The sequence below is a fragment of the Aphanomyces astaci genome, assembly GCF_000520075.1.
Source record: "Aphanomyces astaci strain APO3 unplaced genomic scaffold supercont1.19, whole genome shotgun sequence".
Lineage (NCBI taxonomy): Eukaryota > Oomycota > Saprolegniomycetes > Saprolegniales > Verrucalvaceae > Aphanomyces > Aphanomyces astaci.
Window position 1 is genome coordinate 264,651 of NW_009798282.1, and position 14,869 is coordinate 279,519.

The 14,869-nt window shown below is 46.7% G+C and overlaps 4 protein-coding genes across 4 annotated transcripts; 1 reads left to right on the plus strand and 3 right to left on the minus strand.

Annotated features, from left to right (window-relative positions):
- Nucleotides 1–1,269: 1,269 nt before the first annotated feature.
- Nucleotides 1,270–2,094, minus strand: H257_08513 (hypothetical protein; the record flags this gene model as incomplete). The annotated part of the gene is made up of 1 exon (XM_009834410.1): nt 1,270–2,094. One exon carries the CDS (start codon nt 2,092–2,094, stop codon nt 1,270–1,272), a length of 825 nt encoding a protein of 274 aa, XP_009832712.1.
- A 4,917-nt stretch (nt 2,095–7,011) lies between these two features.
- On the minus strand, nt 7,012–7,718 carry H257_08514 (hypothetical protein; the record flags this gene model as incomplete). Its single annotated transcript, XM_009834411.1, has 3 exons — nt 7,012–7,335; nt 7,492–7,582; nt 7,636–7,718. 3 exons carry the CDS (start codon nt 7,716–7,718, stop codon nt 7,012–7,014), a joined length of 498 nt encoding a protein of 165 aa, XP_009832713.1.
- Nucleotides 7,719–9,091: 1,373 nt separating this feature from the next.
- On the minus strand, nt 9,092–9,831 carry H257_08515 (hypothetical protein; the record flags this gene model as incomplete). Its single annotated transcript, XM_009834412.1, has 2 exons — nt 9,092–9,552; nt 9,654–9,831. The coding sequence occupies 2 exons, from the start codon at nt 9,829–9,831 to the stop codon at nt 9,092–9,094; spliced, it is 639 nt and encodes a 212-aa protein (XP_009832714.1).
- Nucleotides 9,832–11,980: 2,149 nt separating this feature from the next.
- H257_08516 (hypothetical protein) lies at nt 11,981–13,604 on the plus strand (the record flags this gene model as incomplete). Its single annotated transcript, XM_009834413.1, has 1 exon — nt 11,981–13,604. The coding sequence occupies exon 1, from the start codon at nt 11,994–11,996 to the stop codon at nt 13,602–13,604; it is 1,611 nt and encodes a 536-aa protein (XP_009832715.1). The 5' UTR covers nt 11,981–11,993.
- Nucleotides 13,605–14,869: the final 1,265 nt, after the last annotated feature.

Consider the following 14,869-nt stretch of genomic DNA (forward strand, 5'->3'; position numbering starts at 1 on the left):
TACATGCTGATTGAGGCTTCACCACGAGTATAACGTTCTTATTATAGTTCAAAGCAGAATGACAGAACACGTTTTTTCAATCATAGGTGACATTTTCGTTGCTAAGGAGGTAACTAACTAACACTCAGAGGATGCTTTGCGATCAAAATCAGATCACAAAGCCACCTCCAACCCTTGAATGCCTTTTGAGCTACGGTGGCGTCAACTACCGTAATTTGGTCGAAGTCGCCGATCGATATCTTGTTTACGAGTCGTTAAAAACTGTAGGAATTTGGAGCAATGCTGCCACTTTAGTAGTGATGTGGTGAGTTTACGTACTGGTACAGTACTGTACTGTATCTTAGCTCAGTTTCTTGGAAAGTCGTTTACCTACCATTATACGCATACATTGTGAGCTCACGTTATTCTTATCAGTCTCTGCTTAAAGCGCGTCGATGCGTTGGTAAGACCGAACAACTCCAGGGGATGACAGCCTTTAACTGCTGCAGCTGCCCATCTCTCCAAACACCTTTACGCTTAACTGACGTCATATCCATGGGTCATATAGTGTTGTACTACTGTGGGTATTCATCAAATAATAGTAACAGTAACAAATATATCCAGTCGTTTGGCTGCACCAGACTGTCTTAAAGCTTGGACAGCTTTTCACAGATCAGCGCCTCATGAGTTTTCTTCAGTCTGAAGGCTTTGATCTTGCGTATTTGAAGTTTTTTATTACCACAGAACCCACTGGACAGAGTTTTGTGTCCGCCATGGACAAATTTTGTGTGTATCTTGCATTTAACGAAAGCATGTCTGGAAAGAAATTATCCAGACATTCATGTATGCAATACTTCCTCCGTTCCAAAAAGGTGGAGACAACTTTTTTAGTTTGTTTTTTATCTTTGTATTTGTATGCTCGAAGCCCGTCAAAACTGTATTTTTATTCAATTTGGGACTTTCACGACGAAAGTAAACATGATGTGATTCATTCTTAGTCGTCAGCGACAGTGCTCATATCATCAACCATTGTGCAGAATTGATCAATATTAGACATATTGATCGAACCCTCAATCGAACACGACGCAAGCACACTCGATAGGTTATCTACTCTACGCTCAAAGTCTTTACGGCTTTTCATGGCTTCAATGGCACAGATTAAATCTGGGTCACATTCCAAGCGAGGGCTCACTGGTCCACGTCTTACGAGCTTGTCTTTGTGCAAATGAGGCAATTTGTACGAGTTGTCCCCGTCCATCTTCAAAGACTCTTCCATAACCTTTTGAAGGGTCATAAACGTCTTGTCGAGCACACGGAAATCGAATTCGTCGAACGCACCATGAACAGCCAGGATAGGATAAGATCGTCAATACCAGTAACGACTTGTCGATGCTGCAGCGCTTGAATAGAGTTGAAAAACCTCAGGTCGAGGACGTTGAAGTCTGGGCTCATCGCAGGCTGTGCAACCAGTTGGATATGCCATCCATCAGAACAACCGGCAGCTGCCACTGCGAGATCGTCCACTCCAACGTGCGGGCGGGCATTGTCCTGCTGAATGTAGATTGGATTGTCGCGTCGACTGGGCCACAGCAGCTTGATGCTGGGGATGACATGTTGCAACAGGAAATGTCGATAGATCGGCTTCGTCACAGTCATTGGTGTTGTCACAATTGTCCCTCGCACACGGTTCTTGCTTGTTCTCTGCGCTGGCGCCTTCGTCACGAACGGCCACATCCCGATCTTGCCGTCCCAAGTCGACTTCTTTGCACAGTCGTAGCGAGGCCTTGCAACCGCAGTCAAAAACATGACCTTGACTATGTGCCTTTTGGACGATCCTTTGCGCACAGCTACGGGCTCGTCGTGCCAGAGGTAGTACCGCCGGTTGATCAACGTGACATAGAACCATTTCTCGTCAATGTGGACACGATCCAACATGTCGTGCCAGTGCATTTGGTTCATTGCTTCGCGAAGAAACGAACGAGCGAACACGGCGCGGGCCTCCTTGTCCGTGTCAGACATCATGGGCTTGATGCGGCTCGTCCGTCGCTTTAGTTTCTTCGATTTCAAGAGACGCCAAAGCGAGGTCTTCGGAATGCCGCTGGTAGATGACAACATGGCGAGGGACATACGCAAGTGCGGTGGGACGTTCTTGATCGCTGCCTCTGAGTCATCTAACGTGCGTGTAGGTAGCCTGCCAGATCGTCCTTTCTTCCGAACGGAAACGTCAGCGAGACCAGTAAGTGCCCTGGTCTCCTGTCCACGTCACCAGATCTTAGACAAGGTTTGTCTAGATCTGCCGTACTTCTGCTGCAGCTCGTGTGCCTTTCGATGGGGAAGGCAGCCGCCATCCTTGTGCTCCAACAGCTCGTGATACAAACGGACCCGGTCGTCGTGGGGTACGTCGTGTTTGGTCGTGGGACGTGACATCTTCGTAACTTATCTCCCAGAAATTGTTTTCTGGTTCTGAGGGGTGCTAGCCATATCTACGCATCGAGACCAGTCGTTTGCGCTTGAGGTGAGCTCGATTGGACAAGAATTGACGAAGTTACGTATGTTTAATGATTGGCTACGCGTATCACTAAAATTTGACGATTGGTTTTGAAGTGAGATGATGCAATAAAAAAAATCTAAAAACAGTCGTATGTTCGGCTTGCAATTGGCTACATTTTGGCCAATTTGGAGACTATTTCAATTATTTTTGCCAGAGAAATGGTACTGCGAGCAACATGTCTCCACCTTAACGGAACGGAGGAAGTACTACCGTCAGGCCAAGCATTGGATCTTGGACCAATTCCCACAACAACGAGCATTGATCGAACCACGTCTCCTTAAGATGTGGCGGACCATGGAAAATGTTTGAGTCAAGCGTAAATTATCAAGAAAGCGATCACATGCAAAAAGAGCCACTTAAAGCAAATGATGGCGCACATGTTCAAGCCAGCTCAAATAGGTAGACGCCTACCTGCTCAAACTACTGCGGTTCTTGTTCGGTCGTGCGTCCGATCGCAGTTCAGTGCGAAAGGAAAACATCACGATTGATGTAGGTGGGGTTTTCTTTTGGAGGCTTATTGGAAAGAAGACAAGTGAAAAATAAGGGTTGTCGTTGTTCCCCGACAACGATTGGATCACCTGTCCGCTCCTTGCCATTACACTTGCTATGATGGCTCACGTTGTACCGTCATGCGACCTCATTGGCTCAAGCAAAGGTAACACCCGTGACTCTTGGGTCAGAAACGTCGCTATTGGACCTGCTTGGCAATCCTGGTTCATCGTTAGACAGCGACCCAACAGTTACCAAAGCTGCCCCTACGTCCACCATGCACTGCCATGTGAATCGGATACTGGATCGTGTCTTCAAGTTGGCTGACATCGACGAGTAGTTTACCTCTCATTCGTTCCGGTGTGGAGGTGCTCAACACCTCCACGGAAACGGATCGGAGCATCTAACCGCTGGAAGGATCTTTGACCGGGGTGCGTGGAACGTCAGCGCTACAAACAAGGCGTTAAATTACGTTTTGAACATCCTTGAAGTACCCACAACGTCTCGAAAACATTGAGTGGGTGGAGTCCTACCAAGGCAGTCGAGCTGTTGAACGTGACAGCACTCTAGACGCCCAAACACAAGACCAAATCACCGCTGTCCAAGCTTGAGTCTTCTCGACTTGCCATGGCCTTGGGAAATCTGGGGTATCGTGACCTAGTCTGTCCTGGTTGTGCTCATGGCTTACCTTCTTGTGCACTGCCCGGCTTTGAAGGAGCTATTGGAGGCTTATGTTGTCGACGCTGGGTTCGCGATCGTTGATTTGTTCGCGTGGTCAATTCACCTCGCCAACGTCAAGGCGGCCGCCGAGTCATGCAGCGTTGAGGATAATGTCCAGCCTACACGTCATGGTCGCGGTGAAGATGAGCGCAAACTGAATCAACATTAAGCCGTAGTCATCGATCACTTAATCGAGAACACCAGACAACAGAACGAGACCCCGTTTTTATCACACACTAACAGTAAATAACGAAATACACATGAACTTTCACGAAAACCACATTAAAACACATGGGCTTCCAGCACCAGTATTCCTTGGGGATGATCCCAAGGTAGTATATACGTGTGTTTATTTACGCCACTGGTGTGTCATCAGGTACCCGTATGGTTGGTCACACACATGGGTTGGGACGCTGTGTCAGAATACTCCGAGTAAGGTACAAAGTATATACTAGTGGTACAACTATGGACTGATAGTACTATTAGAATTAATGTGCACTGAATTCTCAGTGTAAGTTAACACGAATCGACGCCAACACCAACCACCAACCACTACATTGACGCCAACACCAACCACCAACCACTACATTGACGACCACCACACTCGTCAATGTAGTGGCTGGTGGTTGGTGCTGACATGGCGGTGGCGTCTGCCGTCGTTGAAGATTCATTCCTCAACGACGGCAGACGCCACCACCACGCCCACGCAACCACCATGCAGTCCCGCACACGAATGAACCACACAAGGGGGTCGACGCCAGCACCTACTACACCACTACGCATGTGCCATGCCCAACCACTTCAGAATTATACCAATAATCCCGCATTTTTAAGCCAACAGTGGAGAATCACATGCAAGGAAACTTTTGAACGACAGTGATGACAAGATTACATGTAGTCACCGTGAAATGAACGAGTCTTAGTATAACACTTGCATCATTTTACTCATGTGTGTGTATGGCAAACACCTTAACAACGCAATTACCTATAGTGTATGCACCGTTAAGCAACTCAAGGTTGTATCCTTACGACGAAGTATATAGTATATACAACACAAAGACCGTCATGTGGTGCTATCGCTAACCTCTTGTCGACGCCGCCGAGCTCACGTCGTCGCGCTGTCACTGTGTGGCCTCATGCCTCCGACACCCTCCTAATGCAGCCGCCCCACGAACGTGAGGAAATAATGAAATGAGATGTACGAGCTGGAGGGCTTTTCACATACACTCTGATTGGACAAAAAACACACACATGGACTGGCCAGATTCTACATTAACGTTATTGCAAGTTCAAGTACGAAAAAGTACGGTTGATTTCGGGATTTGAACCCGGGGCATTAGCAACGCCGACACATATATCAACCACGACACTGTTGGAGCTGATATATGCGTTTGAACTTTACAGTATTTCACTGCGAATTATAACATTGAACACGAAACCGTTGTTTGGCCCTTTGTTGTCGACTCGCAAAGCAACGAAGCCATGAATTATACTACCGGTAATGATAGTACTGTACTACTATGACAGCTCGGTTGTAGGTAGATGCCTCACGTGTAGTGGTACAAGTTGCTTATGCGCAATGTGGGTTTAGGTGCTGGTACTCGTACAGTACACTGTATTAGCATGGATGTGCGTGGGGTTTGGGTGCATTCTCCCACGTACCAAAGCGAATTCTACAGTACGGTGGTTAGATGTAGGGTACTACGGGTAGCCTCGAAGCAAGTGTACTCCTGGAACTACTCGTCGTAGGGTATACACTCTTGTTGCCGTTGAAGGCATCCTGTGGCACTGGTACTAGAGTCGGCACAGCGTGCTAGAGTTTTCATGTCGTTTGAATGCAGCACGAGGACTGAAGTACTCATACAGTACATGCACTGTATGAGTAATACTAGCAGTAGTAGGCAGGACACTACATGTACTTACAGTACAGTACTGCATTAGCTGAAATATTGGTTGGCACTACAGTACATAAACAGATATGTGATCACTCACAGTACACTTGTCCTGAGGTATCGCATTGTTTACTGGTACTACTACAATCACACACGTATACTAGTTGCGTCCATCGTGTGTAGGCATTGTAGGCATGGCTGGGTAGATACTAGTATACATGTGAAATACAAGTACACTACGATGATGTTCGTGTTGCTGAGATGTTCTACCGGTACAGTATGTAGCAAACTCACGAATGTGGTGATAAGTCAATTACATGGTGGTCCATACATTACCCCGACACCGCTACTCGTCTGAAGCTATTATCATGGTGTACATGCACCGTATAGCTTGCTGTTGGCTTTGATTATTGACAGTAATAGAGAATCCCCCACCTCCCTTGCTGTTAGCTGCGGTGAAACAGACAGTTTATTTACTCTGTGCTCATCTTGCAAGCTATATAACTTCTGAGGGGAGCATTGAAGCTGAGGGGGGGATAGTACAGTAGTTGAGGGGGATCATACTAGCTGAGGGGAAGCATAGTAGATAAGGGGAAGCATAGTAGATGAGGGTGTGAATAGTGATTACACTATGTACGTAATACCCTGGACGATCTCATTCACCAGCAAGTGAACGACTCCACCTCATACATCTCAACCCCCACGGTATTTGAAGCGAATTGGTGACCCAAGGTCTACTTAATCTGCGTTTACGGTATTTTTTACCTACATCTTACTGCTGTATACAGTCAAGACATCAAATGGGTTCCTGTAGGAACAGTTTTTTGCTGCTACAGTACTAGTTCTTGTCGAAGGCTGCCACGTTACCGAAATTAGGATTGCTGCTTGATGTGTGGTGCGGCCAGCAAAAGGAGTTTGATTTCAAGAAAAAAGAAAATCTACGAAGGGATTCGAACCAACGACCTTTGCCACTCCGAACATAGCTTCTCCCATTAGACCTCTGAACCAACGAATGGGTCAAACTCGAGTGATTGATCACATGCATTATGTACGCATTTACTTTGCATGTGACTCACTGTCTTGTTGTCCTCGTACACTTCATGAAAGGATCGATTAAATCGTGAAGGTAGTCACTATCCTTCTAAAGAACAAACTTCATCGGATTGATAATTGCCAAAACCTGAGCAAGAAATTAAGTTGTGGAGGTACAAAATGACTTTATCGATGGAGCAAAATATAAGCCAAGCCTTTGGCCCGTAGCATGTCGGTTTGACGAAATTTAGGCCCCGGGTTAGACTCCCGCGGTGTGCCAAAGTTTTTCCCAAAATCAAAATTTTTACACAAATAATACATGATGAAAAAATGCATATTGAGCTCAAGTTAATCGAAGATATCATTTCCCTCTTCATATCCAATGTCGTAGTCCTCGCTGGTGTAGCCAGTGTTTGCACGACCCAACACAGCCTGAATATGGGCCTTACGATTCTCGCGATACTTCGCCTTGGAGGACGAGTTCTTGGTCTTGCACTTGCTTCCAATCGAGAGCAAGCGGTTCTTGTACTGATTGTAGGCCTCACCGTCCACGTTCCGCAAAGGATTGAACCGAATGTGGACATTGGTGAGGGCCACACACGTCTGAAAGTACGTGTTGTACTCATCCTTCTTCCAAGTGTACTTGTCAGACTCCACAGCGTCTTGAGCCTTCTGAAGAAGTTCTCCACAATCACACGATCTGGCGACAACTTAGTATTGGCCCGCTCCTGCTCCATTGTCAGTTGTCCGTGCGGTGGGCGCTTCACCGGCGTGAAGGCACGGACGTACTCTTGGATACCTTGATACCCCTTGTCCACAAGGACGGACCATTGACTCGTTGTCGCTGACGTTGGTGTCGCTCGGTTGCTTCTCCAGATGCGTCGAGTGAATGCCCAAGTTGGCCTTGAACACCGACGTGCTGCCCACAGCACAATCCGTGAGTTAATTGCCAAGCCATTCGGTGCAACGGACACCTCAACCTTGTGTCCATAGAGGCCGTGCTTCGTGGAAAATACGTCTTCTTCTTGTCTGCTGGAAGGTGACGTCAACGGCATACAGTGTTGTCGTTATCAAATTATAATTCTGGAATATGTTACATGAAGCCAAACCCAGGCCTACTGGGGAGTTATGCATGCGAAATGATTCCTGTTATAATTAAGGTAGAGATTGGACAAAACTTCTATGAGTGTGTCACGGAAGAATAAACGTTTACAAATACAATATGGCTGTGTGAATTGGAAGTTACTTAAAGTACTAGTACGTTCTTAATGCCACACTACTACATACTGGTATGTGCATGCTTTGACACAGTTCGACTTGCGTACATTTGATTGGTTGTATTATTCTTGGATGAAACTCCTGCGTACGATTCAATAAAGTGATGTAACGGACCATGAAACTACTCAACACTTGGAAGTAGAATTTGTTATCATGTGGGTCTTTCTTGCTACCATGGATTCTGCGCGCGTGCATGAGTTTAAGGCCACCCTGCCCGAGTATGGCATTACACACAAGAACGTCATCAAGTGCAACATGGGCCACGATGGTCCGGATCTGTCGCTGGCCAAACTCAGCCACTACGGTGCCTAGGTTCGTATCGAATTTCAACGTGTACTATAACTCATGTTGCCACGGTGTAGGACAAAAAAGGTCCTCCAAATGCTGTTGGCACTTCGAAGGTAATGTCAAGGTTACTTTGAGGGGGGGAATACCTCAGTGGCAGAGCATCGGGGGAATACCTCAGTGGCAGAGCATCGGTTTTTTAACTCAAAGGTCGTTGGTTCCCCGGCTTCCCCGGATTACTAGTATTTCCGCAAGGATTTATCCATCCGTCCCTTGGGGAATCCAGATAACAAGGGCTGCGTAAGAAGACGAGGACCGAACTTCGAAGCACGAGGTATGAAGCGTTGAGCAAAGTAAAAACCGAAGATTACACACCGCCCCTGGTCGAGCGGGCGCGTTACAATTGGCGAAGCAGCTCCACAACTTGAGGTTCTACACCTTTTCCCGATCAAACTGGCAATCACTTTCAATCAAAGTGGTCATAACAAATATAAAACGTTTGAAACAAATAAAATTGTTAAAAAAACATACAATGTTCCATTCAAAGTTTTTGTTCCAATCAAAGTGGCACACACCATTTCCCGTAGTGCATATTTTCCAAGTTGAGTGCCTTCTCGATATTGCGCTGGCAAAACATCGCTTCAAGGATCACCAAGGATTGAGTAATGCAAGGGAGGGATTCTGTAGCAGCATCTTCAAGCAATCGCATACGACTTTCCAAGTAGGAATTGAAGTCCCGACGATCAAAAAAAAAATTGTGCGTTCAGCGAGATACCCCTTAATCTTCGCCTTCAACGCGCTAAAACAATTTTCGATTGGGTTCAGCATTGGCGAATACGGCCCTAGGCGAAGCAGAACAAGGTCGTCATGCGAAGCATGGGGCGTTGTCCAACACAATCACAATCTTTTTGCCAACAAAACTGTCCGCAAAAGATGCCGACGCTTTGGACGCACGATAAACGTCTTTGACAAACCATGCGTTCTTGTCCATTTTAATGCTACCTCGCTGCAAACGATAGCAAACGAGGCCAACCGTGGCAGAAACAGCATACTCAACTTGCAGGTTTGGACCTTTCAATGGCGGCAGCACAACCTTCGCACGAGTCCCTTTTTTCGATCGACCAACGGACAGATGGCAGTAAATATTGAAGTTGGTCTCGCCGTAATAGATAGTAAAGTCTCTGTTTCGTTGATGTTCGACAAGAGCCGCAGCAAACACCTTGCGCTTTGACTTGTTTTCCTCGCTGTTGTATGTCGACGGCTCAATTTGCACCTGTTCGACGGTGTACAGCATACCAAGTAGATGACGGCTTCGACAGTGGGGTGCTAGGAAAGTCCAGAGCAAGGAACTGCCGCATGGCCGTCAAGGTGTACTGGTAGTTCTTGTCCAAGTAGCACTCAAGTGCAGCGAGTATCCCAGGCGTAACTTTGGTTCTGCTTGGTCTTGCGCCACCTCTTGGCTTGTTGGTGATCTGTCCGGTCTTGATGATACGTCAGGATGTCGACTGCGCGATGCCGTTGTGCTTGGCAACGACCCCCCAATTTGCACCGTCGGATTGTGCTGCAATGACTCGTTTCTTCTCCTCTGTAGTCGGAGCCGAACATTTGCCGTCTGTACTCATGCGTTGCGGGTGAATTGAAAAATGGCAGTCTGCGTGTGTGTGTGTGTGTACTATTGAGTGTCGAATGAAAGGCGGGTAATAACCACTTTGATTGGAACAAAGATCACATTGATTTGAACAAGTCCACGTGGCATGACTTGCCAAATTGTACATTTTATACTTGAACCACTTTGATTGGAACAAACTGCCAGTTTGATCGGGAAAATGTGTAGTATTGGCCCTCGCGGAGGAATGTCTTAATAATGATAATCTAAACTCAATTAACCGTCAAGGTTACTGTTTCAGTAATTCGAATCGGACGGCCATGTGCCGTATCGGAATCCGTATAAAGAGCCCTGAGACACTTCATTTTTGTTTTCGCTGTGGTACTACTATTGTACCAGAGCGTGGTCATGTCGACGTAGTGAGGCATAGTTGTTGTTGTACGCTATGATTATCTTCTTTACATGGATTTACATGGAGAATCTTTGCCTCCGTACTGCGTAGCCCTCAAGGCAATACTTCAATTTAAAAATATCGTGTCACCTACGAGGTTGCATTCGGCCACAGGATAAAAACGACATTTTGACGAAAAATGTACTGTAATCAATTTCTAATATAAAACGTTGCCTAAACCCACACGTCTAAACGGTATTATGAACTGACAAATTGTGAGACCAGTGCCAAAATGTGCGACCAATCATGTCGGATATTTTGGTATGTTTTGTTTACACCGAGTATCAATTGTGTATTTTCTCAAACATATTCGCAAAATAATGGATGTCACATACTACAGTACAGCAGCAATTCCCTCCCTGCAAGAGGAGTATTGTTGTTCCGTAATCATTTGGGCCTCCTTGCATACGAAACCCAAGTTATTTATGCCACATAGTCAAATCAAGTGTAAATTCAAAACAACTCATTTCAGCTAGGGGTTAAATGCATCTCAGTGGTTAGCGCTAGCACAGCTCTGGTGGTGCAACGTAACCCCAGCAATAGCATTGTATGTAAGCGCAAGGGGTCCAGGGGTTCCGGGGTTTCAAGGGCTCTTAGTAAAAATGATTGCAGAACAACAGTAGGAATTGTTCGACAGTAGTGGCGCGGACTGTATCTTACTAATTACAGTTAGTATGTACTAGTACTTCGAAGTTGTGTACTGTACTACTGTACTAGAGTATAATCCTTCAGTATTAGTAACACTCCTGGGTGCAACGTAATCTGATAATTAAATACTCAAGTATGGGGTAAAATATTACCGGTACTAGTATTGTCGATTTGATACAAATTTGGGGAAGGGGTGCAATCGAATCGCGCCGACCAAACCGATCCACAATCGATCTGATTGGTTGAATTACATTGAGAAGGATTTGATTGGCTAATCATTTTGAGCACTTTTTAAGTAGCCAATCAAATCGATTTAAATTCCAACGAGAAACCACGCCACAACACGAAATTTCACTCGAAAGCACAATACTGTACTTGTAGAATCAATCCTTGCAGAGGTACTACTTTCGAAGTGGGTGATAATCAGATTGTGCTAACACTTTTCCGGCTGTCCTTTTTTACCGGTACTTCAAAGTAACGGATTGTCGCATTGGATTTACTGTGGTTTGATTGGCCAACTCGAATCAAATCCGTTCAGTTTAGTCAATTTTTGAAAAAACGACTCATCTACATAACGTTATAGAGACTTCCTTATATTTCTTTCCAGAGTAGTACACCTATCTAGGATTGGTGGGCAAGGCTTTGCAGGTGTTGGACGGAGATACATCCCATGGCCGTCTTCCGCCAAGGGGACTTGGTCCCCCCATGATCCAGCAACTCATTGCCGACAAGGACGTAGTGACGGCGCATACTATACTGTCGTGGATCACCTGGTGACGGCGTCGGTGCACTTTCCGCATGAGTTGGAAGCGCTGCTAGTGGCCCACTTGAAACCAAGACTGCGGAATGAGCTGTTGCAAAGGAACTTTCCACAGTGGGCGTCGCACGAGCCAATCGCTTAACGTGTACGTTTGACAGATCATTGGCAAGGCTGTCTGTCGTCCACCATCACATGAAACAGATCTAAAACTAAATACTTCAAAGTATCTATCGTATTGGATAAAAATAAGCCATTTCGGGTCGGGTCGAACTGCGAGTATTCTTTAAATCGCTTGTACTCACATGCCAGACAAAGACAGATTACAGCGCATCCGCCAAGACTGGAACAAGACCGTGCCTTGGGCATACCTGGACCCTGTTCATCAGAACATTCCACTGGCCGCTCGCGACGCGCATCTCCGCCCGCCACCTCCACGCATCTCCAAAGACCACGACATCTTCATCGGCATCTCTAACTACCGCGACATTCGTCGCTGTGGCTTCACGTTGTTCACGGCGTTCTCCCGAGCCAAGCACCCGGAGCGGGTCACCATTGGTGTCGTCGATCAAACCCAAGACGACGACACGACCTGCCTCGACGAGTACTGCAAGCTGGCCGAAGCGTCCGACTGGAACGAGTGCAAATTCAAATCCCAAGTTCGAATCGACGCCCGAGACTCCCGGGCATCGAAGGGCCCGACGCTGGCGAGATGGCAGCAACAGCAGCTGATTGAAAACGAGGAGTTTTGCCTCAACATTGACGCGCACAGCCAGTTCCTGCCCAACTGGGACGTGGAAATCGTCGACGAGTGGCTGCGCACAGAGAACGAGATGGCCGTCTTGACCACGTACCCCATGGGCTACGCCTTAATGGGCCCTGATCTGACCCACCAAAGCCACTACAGCTCCCACCTGTGCAAGTACCTGGACCGGAAGTCTGCCTTCGACGTGCCTATCATTGCAGGCATGACCATGATCGACGACAGCGAAACCCCCCAAATGACCCCTTTGTGGGGGGGCTGCTTGTCCTTCAGCAAGTGCCATGCCGAGCGCCGCGCCCCCAATGACAAGCACATGAACTGGGTGTTCTGGGGTGAGGAATACCTCCGCAGCATGCAGCTGTGGACCCGCGGCTACGACCTGTACTCGCCATCTAGACATGGGCATGTGGTGTTTCACAACTGGTCGAATAACAATGGCAAGATGAAGCGGTTCTGGGACAACGTGACCCAAGTTATGACGAAAGAGCAGCATGACAAGGAAGAACAGCTCGCGTACAATCGACTGCGCATGGTGCTGACGTTGCCCTTTGACGGCCCCGTCGACGCCCAAGAAATAGACAAGTACCACGGCGGCAAAGTGCGGTCTATCGAGCAATTTCTCAAGTTTTCAGGCATTTCCAACGTCGATTCCAAACTCGATGAGTTTCGATGTGAGCAACTCCGCTGGGTGCCGTACGCCGTGCCAGAAATCATCGAAGAGTTTTTGCCTGGCTGGGTCATGCGTGATGGTCGGTTGAGTGAAAACAATGCTCGAGTAGATAATAGGGCGGTGGTGAATGAGACGTGGCGTCGAATGGAGAAGGAACTGTTGCTTCGTGTGCAGCAGAAGCTGGATACGATGACGAAACCCAGGGCGGTGGTGAATGAGACGTGGCGTCGAATGGAGAAGGAACTGTTGCTTCGTGTGCAGCAGAAGTTGGATACGATGACGAAACCCATCGCAGAGACGTCGCTGTTGGTGCGTACGATGCAGCACCGACTTAGTGTATGGAGCAGACCGCACGAAGTCCTGTGGCCGTTGGCGCTGGTGTGGCTGGCTCTGATTTCCGTGTGGCTGATGTACAAGGGTAGACGAGCGCCGTCGTACGTACGCCGCGGCGCCCACAACCAAGGCGTAGTATCCCCAGCGTAGATTCGTTGTGAGAGTAACAGAGGTTTTAGATAGCAAAAAATCGAATCCATATCATAATGGACGCTGAGCTAGTGGTCAGTGCGTTGGGTTCGTAACCCTGACGTCCTGAGATCAATACCTTTTGACAGTGAAGTGTTCCTTTTTTCCTCAACCGCAAGTGAATTGTTACTCTGACTTACTTCACTGGCAGTGATTAAGGCCCCGAGCGCCCCCGGGAGGCCGTCTGCGCAAGTGCGGCCATACGAGAGCGCGGATCTAAGCCTCTCATTTCACCGAATGATCTATCTATTCCTCTTGCGGCAGGTAGGCCATATGGCCGTGCCGCTCCCGCTTTGAACTACCGGGTATAGCCTGCAACTAAGTTAGCAATACCTATCTACATTCATACACCGCTCGTAGAGAAACCGTGTGAGTAAAATTCGATGTCAATGTCATGTACTTTCTTAGATACTACTCGGAGTAGTAGCTAAGAACGTTGATCATAAACAAGCAACCCATTCCATTACTGTATGACCAACTTCAAGTCATATTTGAGACAATAGATCTTTAAACCATTACAGTACTTCACAATTTAACAGAGATCCACTCACTTCGAAAGTTACATTATTTGTAACAGTCGATGCACTAACAATAAAACGCAACAGCCTTGCAAATTATTAGTGATACTGTACCTACACTACTTTAGTTAAAAGAGTGTAAATTCCGAAGTGACTGAGTTACTGATGAAAACCTGACGTGAATGACTGAAAACTCACGAACTATATCATACCAAACCAAAGCAACTTGTATTACTGTTAGTATACAGTCGACGAGGGAATTTAAGGCTCATCGAAGTTCTGTGTGTAGTGCAAATTTCACGATATGATTGGATAGCGTAGTTCGAAATACGAAACATATTCTGACCAATCAGGATAACTTCAATAAGATATACTATTAATATATGGTACTACGTAGTATGCGTTTGCACAATTAAATTTGAAAAACCAGTATACATGCTCCAAATGGTATTTTAACGATTACTAAGTCAATATTGCTCCGTTTTCGCTCAAATCGATGTCAAAATCTCCGTCTTCGTGGGACCTTTCGATTGGAAATGATTGGAAAACATAATCACAAAAACTGAAATTTTCACTTGTGGCGGTAGACGCCAGCCCAACACTCTTTGCACTACGGCTTTGGTATGGCATTAAGGAAGCAACTGCGCACTTCATCATCTGTTATGAGCTCGAATGCTTTGATCGCACTCTTGATCATTGTAATACGTT